At 36.0% G+C, this 17,644-nt stretch overlaps 1 protein-coding gene and 1 long non-coding RNA gene across 4 annotated transcripts in view; one reads left to right on the forward strand and one right to left on the reverse strand.

Moving 5' to 3' along the window:
• Positions 1–16,538, forward strand: part of LOC103137226 (adenylate kinase 4, mitochondrial-like) — a 29,553-nt gene extending 13,015 nt beyond the window's left edge. Inside the window, exons 1-6 of one of the 3 annotated variants that reach the window (XM_007550872.2) lie at positions 7,725–8,074; positions 8,264–8,408; positions 9,179–9,298; positions 11,801–11,973; positions 13,127–13,245; positions 14,742–16,538. In XM_007550872.2, coding sequence (XP_007550934.1) covers positions 8,267–8,408; positions 9,179–9,298; positions 11,801–11,973; positions 13,127–13,245; positions 14,742–14,868 — 681 coding nt within the window. In that variant the 5' untranslated portion in view covers positions 7,725–8,074; positions 8,264–8,266 and the 3' untranslated portion in view covers positions 14,869–16,538. Of the gene's footprint in view, positions 1–7,724; positions 8,075–8,260; positions 8,409–9,178; positions 9,299–11,800; positions 11,974–13,126; positions 13,246–14,741 lie in introns of those variants that run through there. The other 2 variants (XM_007550871.2, XM_016670799.1) reach the window with 2 other exon arrangements.
• LOC107836084 (uncharacterized) lies at positions 3,037–4,968 on the reverse strand. The gene is made up of 2 exons (XR_001661929.1): positions 4,555–4,968; positions 3,037–3,930 (listed from the first exon to the last, which is right to left on the reverse strand). It is a non-coding gene; the product is annotated as an uncharacterized LOC107836084 (long non-coding RNA).
• Positions 16,539–17,644: the final 1,106 nt, after the last annotated feature.

Consider the following 17,644-nt stretch of genomic DNA (forward strand, 5'->3'; position numbering starts at 1 on the left):
CTCTTTTAAAAACTGAGCAAGTCAAATTTATGTGTGATATCACAAAAAGTGAAAATAAAGAATTAGAACAAATAAAAAACAAGAAAATTATAAGTTCTTTACTGTGATGAGTTTGGCTTATCTATTCCTACAAGTTTTTCAACTCTTTTACTAGCAGAAAATGATTTATTAGATTAATTAATGATACTAGATGAGTTTGAATCTGCTAGTTGTCTTAATCTTGTGACAGACTGATTTCCTTGTATGGCTTCTCTCGGTCATCTGGATAAGCTGCAGCCCTACAACTTCTTCATTAAAGCCATAAAAATGAAACAAAAGCGTCAGTGGTGTCCTGACACAACGAAATGGATTTCCACGTAACCAAATTAGCACAAGCATCATTCTGTAACTTAAGAGGATGTTTTGTAATATCTAGGGTTGGGAATAAAAAGGCTGTTGACCTTTTGAACTACACACTGTCATACATCTTAATTTTAGATTGTGTTAATATCTAGTAATAAAATCAGAATGATCTGCAGATCACTTTGTGGAGAATTAAACATCTCATTCTGGTCCAAAAGTTCTTTATGATATTATCAAAGTAATCACAACTCTATTCATAATTTCTTTTTCTTTTCTTTTTTCTTTTTTTTTCAGAATTTATGGCATCACAATCATAAAACTTGATATTTTGTAGGGATTTTACATAAAAGACAAAGTAATGCACAACCGTGAAGTAGAAGATGCAGAAAGATGACGTGGTCCAGTCGTAGAATTAAATATGATAAGGGAGAGCTGAATAATATGTATAATACATATACATATACATATTTATGTATACAATGCATATATAATATACACATAATACATATATGTATATAAAACATTATATATGTATAAAAAGTACGTATTCTATATTGCATATAATTTATATAATTATATAACATATAATTTATATTTACAAAAACCTTTTAAAACTATAATTTTCTTTCCATTGTTTTGCAGTTATGCAATACTTTAAGTTGGTCATTAATTTTTCAATGAAATACATTTGCTTGTAATGTTTGTGGTGAAAAGTTGACAAAATGGGGGAAAATAAAAATTTGGTTAATGAAAGCCAGAATAAATGAGGTTCAATTAAACAAAATGGAAAATTTGCTATATGTTTGCATTGTCTTTCCCCTCCCCCTTTTAGTCAAAGTGGAACAGTTTACCAGATGACATCACTGCAGCAGATAACTGTGTGAGTCATCTGGTATCCACTTCCAGCAACATGTAGGGAATGCACATGTGGTAAATGAATCTACTTGTCTTCCTGCATCGAAAGAACAAGGTCCTGAAAGTTCCTCATAAGATAACAGAAGACCAGTTTGTGTCAGAGAGGGACTGCCCACATCCCACAACACAGCAGCAACTCGTTGCTTTTTACGAAAGGAAGTGTAAAGAAGAAAATCCCCCTCAAACTGATCCTGGACACTAATGACAAATTAACTTTTAGAAGCTAATAGTACTGTAGTGTATCATTATTTAAGGCGTGTGTGGTGGCTTTCTTTTTGGAGATAATAGCTCACTTAACAACTGTGAAATTTACTTGACTTTTGGATTTAGCTGTCAAAAAATGTCCTCCACCGCAAAGTGTCATGTTATCACATGACTCTGAGTAAGAAAAACATTCGGCTCGAAGCACGATTAGCTGATTGGGGTTAGTGCGAGACAAAAACAAAACATATATCATGACTCCTGAGGGGATTTCCACAACCTATCAACACTGTGTACCCTTTCAGTAAAAAACACAACTAATGACAGGTGCAGAGTAACCTTCAGACCAAAACATGACTCAGATGAGTTTTAAAAATATTTTCCAGCCTTAAAATTTATAGAAAAATATCATATGGTTTGATTATTCTGATGTACTGACATGTACAAATTTATTGGCCATGCCACAAACATATGTACATTGATGGTAAATAGTGTTTTATGCAGAAAAAAAAATTAAATTATTTTGTTTTGAAATTTTGCAGGAGTGTGCAAAATTATTGTTGAATGGTGATATAGAAAATCATTTTTACTTGTTTTTATAATAAAACTAGGTTTTTCACATTTTTGATCAGATAGTACTGACCTATTAGTCGACAGGGCAAACATTTGTTTTCAAATATTTTATAGACGTTAAAGACAAATCAGTGCAACGGAACTGAACACGAAGAAGTGCGATGAAGCTGGAGCTCCCCCAGAACACAATGCAGAACACATCTTCAGAGCCTGGTTAGGGCAGAGCCCTCTGACCACCATTGTTTTGGTTTTATTCCTACAAACTGTGAAATAAATAAATAAATAAATAAATAAATAAATAAATAAATAAATAAATAAATAAATAAATAAATAAAATCCCTGCTAGATGAAATCATACTTTATGTTAAAGCCTGAATGCTATTAGCTTTTTGCTTCTTTGACATTTAATAAATCATCTATGGATGTGATGCTTATGATATTTGTATGTTTATTTCTAGGAGACATCAGTGTTGCTCCAAAATTGAAAACTCTTGAGAAGATAATTATCACTCAAATGTACATTTTTTTACATTTGCATATTATTTGTATATTTAATTGTGCACCCATTTGCAATAAGAAAAACAAGTAACCTCAAACTCGGCCTCGAAGGTGATCACTTTGCAGTGAAGAATATGAAGACGATGACATAGCCACATCTCCATCCCACCCTTTAACCTCAAGCACATGAGTTGTAGCAACAGCAACTTTTAACATATGTTTATAGCTTACAATTATGTGCAATACTTTGCTTCAACTGTGGTCATTTTATGTTGCTTTACAAATAAAGTTGGTGGTATTTGTTTTAATTCTAAAGTCCCACTGTTTGCACGTTGAAACTGAATTGTTTACTTACTTTACTTGGGTACATTTGGTTGCTCTGACTGTGCGAGAATTTTTTTAATGAATTATTCTTCATTTTTCAATGAGCCCATTTATGATCTCAGAAAATATAATTAAATGAAGTTAAAATAAAGTTGTGAAAAAAGACAGAGACGTTCACTGTCGTGTTAAAACTTTTTTAATGATTTCATACAGAAAGATTTACGTATTTACAGCTCCTCACCTGCTGATCGCTGCACCAGTGTCAAGTTGGCAGCCATCCTTCAGTTATCACAGTACTGTACCTTCGATGGGGACAGCATCAGCACTGTGATAACTGAACCAGGGCAGCCTGTCAAGTCTGGAAGCATCGGTGGCCCCACTCCTTTTGTCATCGTCATGTTAGTCAGCACACTGCACAACAATAACACTGTTTGTTTGTTCCTTTTAACATAAACAACAAGTAGACAGAATTAAAAGCAGATACGAACAACATATTTCAGAAGATAACCAATGAATCTTGAGGTACACCCAAGTGATGGTGATCATAATATTAGAACATTTCAAAAGTTTTTATTCAAATATTAATATAGAAGTTAATATATAAAATCAATTAATATTAATATAGAAAAAAAATATATAGACATTCACTGTATCATTCAAGGGCAGGGCTTAGAGTGAACAACAAACATTCGAGATAAATAGCATTATAAAGGACTGTATAATAACTAACTAAACGTACACATACATAAAAATGTAAAGGCTTACATTTAATAACGGCTTATTGAGCTGCTGTGCTGCTGCTGTACAGAAGCCTCGTTAATGTTTTCACTTCATGTAAAACTAAAACTGGTAACGTTTCACCCCCCCTCCCTACTTCTCTCTACTCCTGCAGGGGCCACAGACAAACTTCTGTGTATTATTCATACCAACCACAAGGCTGAGTGACGTCAGACTTGTTATGATTCTCGTCTCGGGCTCCACCCCTTCCTGGCGCGAGACGCATCTGGAGCAGTCGGTGCGCGGCGCTGGCCCACGTCGCGACCCCGCCTCCCTTCGTCTTCGGTCCGCCCTCCTGCACTTCATGTAAACAACTCCATTAGCTCCGCAGCACAGGGCTCTGGCCAAAACGCTTCGTGTCAAACGTGGGCAACGAAGCCAACATGTGCAACAACTAAAACAGAGCGAGGCACTAAGCTCACTGTCGGGGTTCGGTACAGCACAACATTCTCACTGTCCTCAGTGATGTAGACAGAGACCTGTGATGAAAGCGCGTCCGTGTTGCGTAAACGCTCAATGTAAATAACAGAAGAATAAAAGCCTCATAACAGCCACTGTAAAGCAACCCTCATGATACGTGTACTAATAATAAGCAAAGCAGGAGAACTGCCGAGGCTTGTTGCTGCTCTTTATTAAAAAGGAAATAAAGATGTCTAAATATAGGTTTAGCACAGTTGCTTCTTATAACTACACAACAATAACACTGTTTTCAACTATTCTAACTAAATGCTAAAGAACGAATAAATAAGAGTGCAACGCTTGCAGTGAATACTGTGGAGCCAAACGTTAACGCCCAGCATTGCACACACACCCCTTTTTTTCTGAGCAAAAACAAAACGCATGCGGTTCGATCCAAATATATAAATTTATTCCTAATTACATTCAACTTCCTTTAAATCTGTAGAACTGAAGGAGCAAACTTACCTGCAACCCACTCGTTTAATTCCCCGTGTTTACATGAATATTTTTAATGACGCAGCAAGACCACACAGAGCAACGTGATTGTCGCCATTTTTTGTTGTTATTGAATTCTTCAAAGCCATGTGACAAAAGAAAAAAGAAAAAAAACCTATCAAGATTTTAGAAGAAGCTTCCGATCACAGCGGGAAAAACTCGTTAGAAGAAAAAAAGGTTAATCTTTCGAGTTGTTTGTCTGATGGATTAGTCTGGGTTACTCCACTGACTGACGACTGGAGGCTGTGCGCAATATTTGACAGCTTCGGGACGCTGCCGCCGCCGTATGGCTCGCAACAAGTACTCACTGGATTCCTGCCGTCCGCAAATGACATCCGACTCATGCTTCGGTTTTTTTCCCTTTCTTTGCGCCTCCTGTTTGCAAAGCAACAAAAATAAAAATCCACTGGCTTTATATAATAAAATCTCTGATCTTGTGAAGGCTCTGTCAACAAGTGGCAACATCTAAGAAAAGCTCACTAATATGTGAGAATCCTTAATTTACTGTCTAATTACAGGTGCATCCTAATAAAAGGTTAAAGACAAAATCATAACACAACGTGTATTTCAATGATTATGGGTTGAAACTAATAAAAGAAAATAAACGGACTTAAAAAATTAGAAAACATACAAATCATGGCGTGCAAAATTAGCAGGAAGATTGCTGACGTGACAGTTGTTCTGTTTATAGACACTAGCAGGTCCATTTCTACAGAGGCTGACAAAGTGATAAAAGAATATCAATGTAAAATTGAGTGGAAGAAAAACATGTCAAAAATGATCTTCCAGAGAATTGTGGAGCAAAACTCTTGTAAGAGTAAGAACACCTTAAGTGTTCAGAAGCCACCACACAGAACTACAGCTGTGTGGATCTTAAGACATTGATTCCATCTCCAGTTGCTTGTGTATGTCCCAAAAACTCTTGAATGTGCTTTGTTTTATAATTCTTTTAAGGCTGTGGCTATACCTGTTGCCTGTAAATCATTTTAGATGCCAGTTTATCTTTCCACCTCCCATTAATATTCCAGCATCCATCACTCTGAACTATTGGCTGCTTTAGCAACGATCCTTTCCAGCTTAGCTTTTTTTTGGCCTTCTCATTGTGGAGGTCGAATTATAATGACCAGAAAACTGTCAAGTTAACATTCTTCAACATAAACCCATATTTGAAAGCCATAATAACATTAAAAATCTGTTTTGTTATATTTAACTTTTAAAAGAAAATGGACATTTGGGTTTCATTCCATGTAAACCATAGTCACTAAAGTTAGCAGAAAATAACACTCATTATACAAACTTCGTTTTTTAAATTTAATTTCTTAAACTGTGGTATTCTAACTTACATCGACAGCCTGAAAATGTAATCTTCGGTAGACAGCAAAAAAGATAAGCAAGCATATTCTTTGAAAACCTAAAAAATATATTTGGAAGCACAAAAGGAGTGGAAGAGATTAAATGTGTACCAAAGGTTTATCACTAAAAATGTCTCATTGCATTTTTATTAAATCTATTTCAATTATAAAATTAAACCAATATAAAGAATTTCAAATTAGTTTTTCAAAATCATAAATAAATTCAAAAGTAAACTCATTATTATTTACAATCTGTGTGAAGTAAAGGGTTCCCTGCTGGTATAATGGCCCAAAACAGAAGCTTACATTTTTGCTTCAGGCCAGCTCTGTTTAATGGTGTAATCTATAATTGATGAAGCCATTAAGGAAGAAGATGTGTGCATTTATTGGAACTTATTTTTTTTATTATTATTTATTTTATATTTTTTGTTTGTTTGTTTTGGAGATATAGGGTCTGGAATTATTTTAAATGTCTATACTTGTGATTTTGAATTAAACTGTAAGAACCTCTGCATAAGCTGTTTCATGATGTTGCTATTTAATGATTGATGTATGATCTTAATTTCAAATTTGTAGCCACATACATGTAATAACAGATTATAGTTACCTCAATAAAAGTTTAGACACAACATTTTGGAGAACTGTGCAATAAAATTTCACTTGAATTTAAAATAAAAGTTATTTGAAAACAAACTAACATTCTGTGCTGCATCAGCAAACTTCTATGTGTATGTAGGAGCAGCAGCTTATCTACAGCCTAGAGGAAGTGGTTTGATAAACTCATCAGTAAGGCCAGCTCTGACCTAGAGTGCCCCATTGAGTCACTGCAGCAGGGGTTCTTCTGTTGGGAGACAGAAGAACTTTAACTAAAATAACATCACTGTTGGACAATGTCTCCCACCCAATGCATGAAGTCGTGACTGGATTGTAGAGTTCTTTCAGTGACATATCGCTGCATCCTCGGTGCACAAAGGAGCATTATCTTAGATTCTTCCCCTTAGCAGTTTTTAAGATTTTATAACTGTCGCTGCTCCCAANTGTACTTCTCTAATGACGTGCTTTGACAGTTTTTTTTTATTAATTTTTTATTCATAGTTCTATGTATTGTACCTTTGTGTGAGTCCTCATGAGCCTTCTGACCTTTGATTGCTGACATCACCTGTATTTCCCCACTCCGGAGCAGTATTCTAAATTATGTTACTATTGCTAATATACTAATATGACAACAGTAGTACTAATAGTTTGAATCAATTCATTGTAATTTAATTGCACGCTAAACAAGATTTAACACGACAAAGCAAAACTAAAAACCACAAAATGGGAAACAAAATTACAAGACACAGAATGAGTTCAACTATCAAAGGGATTCTAATATTCACCATTTTAACAGTTTGATGCAGAAAGATGTGCATCAGTGTGATGGTTCTGCTGTTGATGTTCAGGGGGGAAATTTTACTCGACAAAAATCAATAACCTAGTGTTTGTCTCTATTATTGTGTCATTTCCTGATGTTGTTTTTATTCATTTTTTTCCCCCTGTAAACTATAATTTTATGAGTTGTTTTTAAAAAAAATAACTTTATTATTTTTCAAAAAAATTAAATTTATCATAAAATAAATGCTAGTTGAAACACCTGCGGTTACCTTCTGTATTACTTCCTGTTGCCAATACCGTGTGTGTTCCAGTGAGAGGAAGTGACACAGACAATACCGGAAATATTACAAAGTTTTTTTTTTTTCTGCCATTGTTTACGTTTGATTTTCTCTCTATTTTGTCTTATTTGGAGCTTTCGCGTTCGATTTATTGTGTTGCTATGTTACATTCCCATAATTGATTAGTAAAAATAATTCAATCACTTAACTCTCGTACTTACGTAAACTGTTTAAACTGTATTAAAAAACTACAGTAACCAGTTTGCCCAGCGAAGTAAACCCATCCGCATTTTTCCTGGATGATGCGCGCAAAAAAATAGGGCGTTGTGGAGACTCTCATTCATTCGCGGAGGACAACCTCTGTTCTTAAAGACGCAGGGAGCGACCCACGTCCACAGGAGTGAGAGAAGGAAAAGGAAAAAAAGGCGTTTTGACTTCGTTCCTGTCCAAAAGGGGAACAGTTCCGCTGCACGCAACGAGAAGGCAGTGCGTAAAGATCCACACGATTCCACTGACACGCTAAAATATAGTTCCAAACCGTTGTTTTTGTTGTTCAAGTGTGCAGCAGAATACAAATTTCTGGTGCTTCTGGTGCAAACCTAAATCTGGAGCATCTCTTACACCTTAAATACTTTTTTTTTTTTTTACATTGTGAACTCTTTGTTATTGTAGCAGGATATGGCCAAGCTTTTGCGTGCTGCTGTTTTGGGTCCACCGGGATCTGGAAAAGGCACGATCTGCAAGAGGATTGCACACAGCTTTGGCCTGCAGTACCTGTCCAGTGGCCACTTTCTACGCGAGGGTATAGCAGCCAACACAGGTAAGAAAGCCAAAACAACTCTTAAGTGGTGACAACAGGAAGAGTCTACCCAAAATTAGTTATTTTCTCTGGTCTTTCGCAATGTGGGGGGTTTCCACTACAATGATAATATAATTTGGGGAAAAATCGGGCAGATATTGTTAAAGAAAACTTCAAAATAAAAATAAAAACTTTAAGGGGACATACTCGTTGTTTGTTTTGCTAGTTTAAGAAGAAATTACTACTTGACTTAACAGCTGCAGCAAGTCCCTGGCACCACAGCAGCACTCAAAACAAGCACAAAAAAACCCCAAAACTGATCATTCTGGTGTTCACAAGACTTTATGGCAGTTTGTTAACTTATTTAAAAATGTATGCCTCTCTCATAATTTTCTCAAGTATTTCAAATTAACTTTCCACCTATAAATGATTCAATTCCCAACAAGATATAAATAACATGACACAAAATTTTGGCATAAAGAACTTAAGAAAGCTCTGATCTTTTCTGTCCCCACCCTCTCCCCAGTTCAGTTGAATGATGTTTTTGTTAAACTCTGGGACTCAGTGGAAGTATTTATGTAATAACCCACAGGAGACCCTGCAGCTTCCATCATAAACTTAAAAGGTTGCAGTGACAGTAACAGAAACTGGTGGTGATGACAAACCCAACAGGCTCCGCTCTATCTTTTCCTGCTTTTTTTTCCCCCTTTCTTTCTTTTTTGAAATCTTCAACATCAGGAAGCAGAAACAAACATGCTGTGCTCTATGTTTACTTGGCTGTCATGTGTCAGAGGCTGGCATGCTGGCGAAGACCTACATAGACAGAGGCATGCTGGTGCCTGACCAAGTGATGACCAGATTGATGTTGCCCAAACTGGAGCAGCTGCGGAACCACAGTTGGCTACTAGACGGTAAGAAAGCTTATGTTTTTGCCACTTTTGCTTCTGCTTACTCAATTCCACTGGTGCAGAGGGGGGGGGAAAAAGCAGAACTGTACATAACCGTTTCAGTTTTTAGTCATGATTCATTGTAATGGAAGATGTTTTCTGCCATGCACCCTGAAGGTTGTTGTGAGAACTGCCAGCTAACCCTTAAAGCTGATTGGCCCAACCAAATGCCACCCCTCAGAATCCTACAGTGAATTGCAAATTTATAAGCAGGACCACATGCAAACACTTCAAAAACAAGTCTGTCCATGGACATTACCACTGGATCTGAGTCATTGTGAGGAAAGGTTTATTCAAATTAAAATCTCAAAACCTTTAGCAGGTTTAATCATGTCTGTGCTTGTAAAAATAACAGTAAACACTAACTGACTTAACTTAATTATGCATAGCCCCTCGTACCTTTGCTGTTTTGACAAAGCAGTAATCATTCACAGTGCTGGCTGGAAGAATATGTTTTAACAGAAAAAGTAGATCCATAGGAAAAGAAGAAAATAATGTTTGGCCAGTTTGATTTCAGCTGATATTTTATTTCCAGAATTTTTTTTATTGAATTACTATTGAAATGAATTTGTCTCATATTGTACCCATTCGGTAGTTAATTTACTAGTTTTGGTTGTGTTGTTTCAGTCAGTTTTACCGGGTTATGGATTGCTGCACTTGTGACATTTTTTGAGCTGGATTTGAACTTCATGACCCCTCAGGAACTAAGCCAACCTTTAACTTTAATGGTTACTTTACTGTCCTTCTCAGCTCAGATGAGGTTTTTCAGTAGACTTTGTTTCTGTTCGTTTTCTAACGGCTCTGCAACTTGCGGCTCTAGAGCCACATGTCCTTCACAGCAGCTCTTTGTAACTTTGGTCAATAATGTTAAAGATTTGAGAAACGTTTTTAAGAAAGGCTAGATCTAGGGGCATCGCTGTGTTTTCTCATGCTGTATATGTGAATAAGACTTACTAAATACACTGGCACTCATGCTAGGAGGACTTATTTTTAGTTTTTTCATTTTGTCATCAGGTTGACAATAATATTATTCAAAAAATGATTTTGTTTTCTTTTAAAGGTTTGAAAATATTCTTGTTGTAAAATCTAAAAGTAGATATAAAGTTGTAGTCATGAGCATATTAAATAATGTTACATATATATTAATAATATTCAGTACCGGTAAAATCCCTTTCTGTATCTGGTTCAAAGAGTTTCCATTTTTAGAGTCTGATTACTATTGAAATCCCATGAATCCATATTGACACTTTGTATTTATTCTTTTAAAATGGGCTAAAAAGAACAGTGTACTCTGGGAATTGTAGTCTGGAGAAGTATGGAATTTTGAATTTGGAAACCAACTCTGAAAGTATGTTAAGAAAACAAAGCAGATGCAACTCTTGAACTTACAGAACTTACTGACCTTAATTGTAACATCTAAATCCATGCAGCTTAAATAGATGTCAGTAAATATATGTAAAAGATTTCTTGTTGATGTGTCACCATTCTTGTTAATTTGAGTTTGTCTGTAATGGCTGGGTGTGGCGGAACATCTGTCAACATGGCCATTGAGCATCAGTATTGGAGAAATAACTAGGCTCATTGTTTTTACATACTTTGCATGTGGAACCACACACACACACCCACACATAGACACAAAACACACCCAAAAGAAAAGAGGTTGCTGTGACATTTCCATTGTTAAACTTTACCCACTGTGGTGGAGAGACTTGATGAAATAAACTTGAATGTTGAAACATTGGATCTTGAATATAAACAAGTAAACAATTAGTCGAGAGACGACACAACTCCAAGTTAGAAAAGCAAAAATGAATTTTATTCATGAAGATGATCTGATTTCCAATGCGTGCAGGGCCATATCAGTATATTAGAACATCAAAGCAAAGTAAATGCATCTATTGAAAAGCTCACAATATAAATTCAAAGCTATTCTTGTCATATGCACAGTAAGGAAAAATGTTTCCTTATAAAATAAAATTCTTACTTTCTTGACCACATTGGAAACCAAAAATATTACATTTAGGTATAAAATAGATAAGTAGTCAGATAAAATAAAGCATGCAAAAAATAGAAATATAAACTATGCAGAATACACACAGTGTACATATTTGTGCAGATAATGTGCTACGTAGATTAGTTTGAAACAGTGAGTAGTGCATTCACGAATTAGAGGTTTCTGTTGTTCTGGTTGATGGTCCATGAGCTTACAGGCCATTTCAGTGGAAATCAGCAAACATTGCAAGTTTCAAGTTTTGTTGGCAATAACAACCTATCATCATAGTTTGAAATAATAAAATTAGGAATTACTCGTACACAATTTGCCTGTTCAAATTGACATCAGAAGTCAGAACTTGTCAAATGCAGCAGTGTGTTTCGAGGGAAAATAAGCAAGGTGTGTGTAATCATAAAACACAGCTTGTAATGACAACTCAGGATTTCTTGCTTCTCCCTCTGAAATGTGTCCAGGTTTCCCCCGTACGCTGGCGCAGGCGCAGGCCCTCAACAGTCTCTACCAGATGGACCTGGTCATCAGCCTCAACATTCCCTACGAGACTCTGAAGGACAGGCTGAGTGACCGCTGGGTCCACCCTGCCAGCGGCAGAGTTTACAACATGGGATTCAACCCCCCTCTAGTTCAGGTATCAAACATGTGAAAGTGAGCCCTTGCTGGCAAAGATTCAATTCCTGAGCTCTAGATGTTGTGACAGCCTGTTGTTTCCTCACACAGATTGTACGGGCGTGTTTCAAAGCTGAAAAGAATTTAGGTTTCATAGTGATTCAGCAAAAATGCTCAGTAAAGGAGGGTGTTGTGGGGGGGAACAGCCATAGTATCATTACTCCTGAAGTAATGCTCAAGCTTCTTTCTTTATATTGCAAAGAGAAATGGTTACTGTAAATCTATATTGCAAAGAGAAATGGTTACTGTAAATCTACAGGTGTTGATGGTCAGAAGTTTACAAGCTCATCATATTCTAACATGCATAAATATCTCGTTATTTGCGGGGCTTTGAATCCAGCGTTTGAGCATTTTGTTTTATTCAGAGTGGAAAGGTTGTGCAGCGTCTAATTTTAAAAGCAAGAATTAGTTACAAGGTTAAACTTTATGTGTCAAATATATTCATACCAACTCAAACATATACATATACCCACTAATAAAATTGAAATCAGATATTTGTATACACCCTACATAAGGACCCATTACCTTTGTTCCTCACAGTTTGAATATTGGTGGAGTTGTGTGTGTATATATATATTTGAGCCTGCATGTATAATTTTGTCACGTATAAATCAGAGAAAATCCACAATAAATTTGAATTCTTACAGACACTTTTCAGGCTTTCAAGTACTAACATGTTTTTAATTTAAAGACACTCAAAATACACACAATAAATGCCAACTTTTTAAATAATATAAATCTAGCTGTCATGTAATTTAATGAGATTAGATTCAACTATTTACATTTAGAAGGCGAAAGAGATTTGACTCAGAATCTTTTTATAAAACAACTTTTGGAAGTAAACGTAAAAAGTTATAAATAAAAAGGATTTATTTTGATGTTCAAAATTTGTCTTTTGGAATACAGAAATACCAACATTTCTGTTATGCAAATAACCTTGTAAATTTTAGTTAATAGATTTGTGATTATGGGATTTTTTCACTGGTTATATTTTGGTGTGTAATGAGGAGCATTTTATGGGCAAATATTTTTCAATTTGACATAATTCTCTGCCATGGAGGATTTAATAGACTGTTGCAGCTTTAATTGTTGTGACCTTGGCTTGTCATCCTCAGGGTAAAGATGACATCACTGGGGAGCTGCTGATTCAGCACGATGACGATAAACCAGAGGCTCTGATGGCACGACTCCGACATTACAAGGAATTGGCAAAGCCTGTTATAGATCTGTACAAGTAGGTTAAAAGTTTCTTTTTATGCTGACCAATTTGAAATCAGAATATCTTTGATGCGAATTTTTTAAAGACACTCGTATTTTCTGAAAATACTTGTAAACTCTTGCTTTTCATATATCTAACTGATGGTGTCATTAACTTACAAGAATCCTTATCTTAAGTAAGAATTATGTGTTTATTCTATTTTTTATCATATGATAGAATTACAGGGAGGTAAAGTGGAAGTATTTTGTGTTTTCCAGATATATAGTGCCTTTTTCTAGCACACTCAAGTAATTATGTTAACACCAGTTGTTATAAAAAATACCATATGAAATATGCCTTAAAATAAATGCAACTTCCTAATTTATCACCTTCAAATTGGGCCTCTGTCTCTTTAAAAACTTCTGCTCCTTCTGAGGCCATCCCAACATCGCTCCTTTATTAACTTTTTAACAATGTTTTTACCAGCATTTCACTGAGAAGTCGCTCGTATAATGAGCTCAGCTTATGCACAGTTCCACCAGGTGTTTTCTAATTGCTGCTGGCTAGTCTGAAGGAGCTGAGTAGAGGAGACTCAGCAGAGGGCTGCTCTGCAAGGTGGAAGCTCGGTAGTTTGTAAACTGCAGCTCTGAGGAAGAGCTTTGTCTTCGACGGCAGTGCTATGTCCCCCCCAGGTGTTTTGAACAGCTGAAATGTTACTGTTTAGATTAAATGATTTCTCAAACATGCATGAAAGAAGCAAGGTAATTTAACAATCTAACAAGATGTAAAGCTCAAAATAGTCAATTTTAGTTAATACTGCCCCTTTTTAAGATGCATCAAGAAATCGACAGGTACCAAACGGATGATTTTCAAGGTGGTTCAGCCTGACCAGCAACTGGACAAAAACTTAAAAATATTATCCTTTCTGGATGAACAGTGAACGCACCACAGTAAGAATTACCAGATCGGTCTGGCAACGACACTCTTCAGAATGAATGTTGTTACTGAGGGACGAAGACTCAACGTTAACAACTTAAAGTATTAGTAAGACGGTAGAAATGAAGTCAGGGGGAAAGACAAAGATGCAGAAAATGTTTTAAAAGGAAGATTTATTTGAGAAGTGGATATGTTTCTGCAATTTATTTAGGATGAATAGCAGACATATTTTAGCAGATAATGGTTCAATGGAGTCCAGCAAAGTTTTAATTTGTCACGCTTTCAGCTTCTGTCATAAAACATTCTGAAACATGCTAAAAGCATGCAAAGCTGGTTATGAGTCTTGACCAAGGAGACAACGGCTGAGACTGAGAAACCCACCGGTTACCGGACCAACTCCTACATTCCTGTTTTTTGTCTGTGTGTGTGTGTGTTTGTTTCATTTTAGATTTTAATGAGAAACCATAATTCCCATCTAAGTTTCTGTCAGTAAAAGTAAAAAGCTTAGATGTCAAGAAAATACTTTGTTTTTTTTACTTCATCTGGAATATTTTGACAGCCATAACCAATTCTATTTTTTTTTAATCTTCACTCAGATCACAAGGAGTGCTGCACTCATTTTCTGGAACAGAGACTGACAAGATTTGGCCTTACATCAACTCTCTCCTCAGCACCAAGATGCACACACAGCCGTCAGGCGCCCATCCAATCCAAACGCCCTGAGAAGACACCACAGAGAAGAAAGAGGAAGGTTTTTTTTTGTTATGTTCTTTAATTTTTTTACTACTTGCTCAAGTGAGATTCCAAGAAATGCACTAGGACACAAATCGACATGTTTGATTTTTATGAATGGTTGTGCGCAAACATTTCCAAGGCTTTCTACTAAAGATTGCCATGATTTCCTAATTATCACTTTGAAAAATTTGGGTTTTGTCTCTATGGGTTTTGAGAGAACTGTCTTTTCTTTTTCCTGTAGCTTGTGTGACTTTTTGTATTTTCAATCATACCTTTTGTAGAGACTTAAAAAGCAGAGCAAAAAAAGTCCATTTTTAATGGCAGCTCAAATATTTTCTAGAAACCAAAAATTGAGAGGTGTGATATACACAAGTTATATCAAACCCTCAAACAAAATGCTCTATCAAGGCAGATTTCCAAATTGAAAAAAAACTGTTCCATTTCCTGATAGTTTTTAGTAACCAGGCTAATCACAATTCGCAAACTAAGCCAATAACTGCATATTCTTATTAAAACACTGCTGCAACATTTTTGCTGGCAGTTTAAAAAGAACTTTGTGGCTGATTTATTGAGGTACAGAAGCTGATACTGCAGCTCTCGCTGCCTTTCATTTGTTCAGCAGCCATATTGGATTTTGGGGTGGTGACTTGGTGAGGCCCCTCTGACTTTCCAAGTAGGACTTCCATCTTCACTGAGCATTCCATATGATTGCTTCAAGCTTTAAACTGGAAAAATTATCTTCCATATTTGTGCCCCAACATGTGCCTGATGGCAGTTTGTTATGTAGCAAATTAGTTACAAGTGTACTGCCATGTTTTTCTGAAAGTTTTTGACCTAAATGAGCTCTGTGATTCTGTATGCAGTTGTTTCAGAGGTATTGGGAACTGGATGAACCTCTTTGGGTTGTTGATTAATTAGTTTCTCTGGAGGTGTTAAAACTAATGCCTTGAATGTTGTTACATTTCTTTAAATGTACTCTGGTGTTGCCTTACGATTTCTCTATAAAGTGTAACATTTCCCTGTTGGTGCATATATGAAAATGACTTTTTGTTATGATTCTGACACTGTTACAGTCTCTTCGGGGGCTCTTTTTTTTATTCTATATCAGTTGTCATTACAGAACATCTATCTTTGCTAGCTTTACTTTACAGCTGCTTGCCATAGAGAATAGCTTTGGTTCCATCAGTTACAGTTTGCCGTATGTAATAACTTGGTAAAGTATTCACCAATCTCTGCAGCTGACAAACAAAGATAAGTTTGAATTGTTTCTTCAGTTCTGTGACCTTATGGTTCTGCTTTTAACCAAACTCTGAAGTTCCAGCTTGAAGCCTATAAATAGCAGCTTTAAATCAGTGACAGGCTGTAGCGGACACAAAATTTTACTATATGTTGTCTCTCTGTAGGTAGACCAAAGGGAAAGAAACTGTAGGATAAGAACCAACATGGAGCAACTTACTTAAAGCATAGTTTTCATGCTTTAAGTAAGCATGCAAGCTATGGGATCTGAAATGAATGGTTGAGCAACTAAAGTCGTGAAACTACAACGCAACGCTACACAGCTTTTATGTAAGGCCACAGAGACATTTCTGCCTTGTTTTCATATAACGTGGTTAAAACGAAGTTACATTCCAAGAACAATAAAACTATTGTCGAAAGCATGACTGCTTCTTGTGTGGTTAATCAAGTGAGTGTTGCAACTTGTGACATTGTTCCTTCCTTATGTACAGTCTGCACACCTAAGCTGATTGTATTCTCTAAGTAATACTCTACACACTCATTCATGTTGGAGTACAATAGGTGGAATTACGTAATTCTCATTCTTCAGTGTTGAAGAACCTGTTGATTTAGTTACAGTCCTATAAATTACAGTTAATTTGAATAATATATCAAATGTTGCTGTTCTGGTATGATTTGCATATCATTTGTGTCATTTAGCTACTATGTATTGGTAGAGAGGTTATACAAGATCAAAATCTTATAGATTATACGATTTCACAAAATTAACAGAGGTCCAGGGGAGTTATATTTCCCAGGTTCAAGGAATGGTTACCTGGTTCAGTTGCAGTATGTATCAAAAATAACTTTAAAAAGTTTTGGCTTTGCATCATAGCCATATTTGACATCTCAAAATCTAGAAAGATGAGGATGAAAAGGTCTTTCATATTTCAGAAATACAGAGACTCCAAGCACACATCCCAGGGGTGCACCACTCCAGTGATCCAGATACTGTCCTTCAACTTTTAGATGCATACCTTTTCTCCATCTAATCAAATGAATGACTGGTTACCATTCCTCTTCAAAGTTGAATGTCTGTAGAGGGAATTCAACCATTTGATTCAAGTGTGCCGGAAAAGGTATGCATCTAAAAGTTGCAGGATAGTAGCTCTCAAGGACTGGACTTGGGTACTGTTCATGTAAACAAACAAAAGAATGGCGGTGGCCAAGAAATTTCCTCATAATAGGATTGACTTTGTAAAACAAATGTGCAAGCTGGATTGGGCAATTCATGGAAAGACAATAAATTGATGCAAAAAAAAGACAATATTAAAATTTCATCAAAAGCTGCTCCAACAAAACATTATTTTGGGGTGCACACGCTTTTGAAATCAGATTGTTGCAGAAGTTTTTACTTTTATTTTTCAGATTTGTCTGTTTTTCAGTTGAATTACCCATGAAGTAGGTCAGACTTAAGGTGGGAATAGTGTTTCTTCCTGAAGGCCTAACTGCCTGCCTGCCTGCCTGTCTGTTTGTCTGTCTGTTCCTC

Source organism: Poecilia formosa, unplaced genomic scaffold (genome assembly GCF_000485575.1).
Source record: "Poecilia formosa unplaced genomic scaffold, Poecilia_formosa-5.1.2 Scaffold38, whole genome shotgun sequence".
Classification (NCBI taxonomy): domain Eukaryota; kingdom Metazoa; phylum Chordata; class Actinopteri; order Cyprinodontiformes; family Poeciliidae; genus Poecilia; species Poecilia formosa.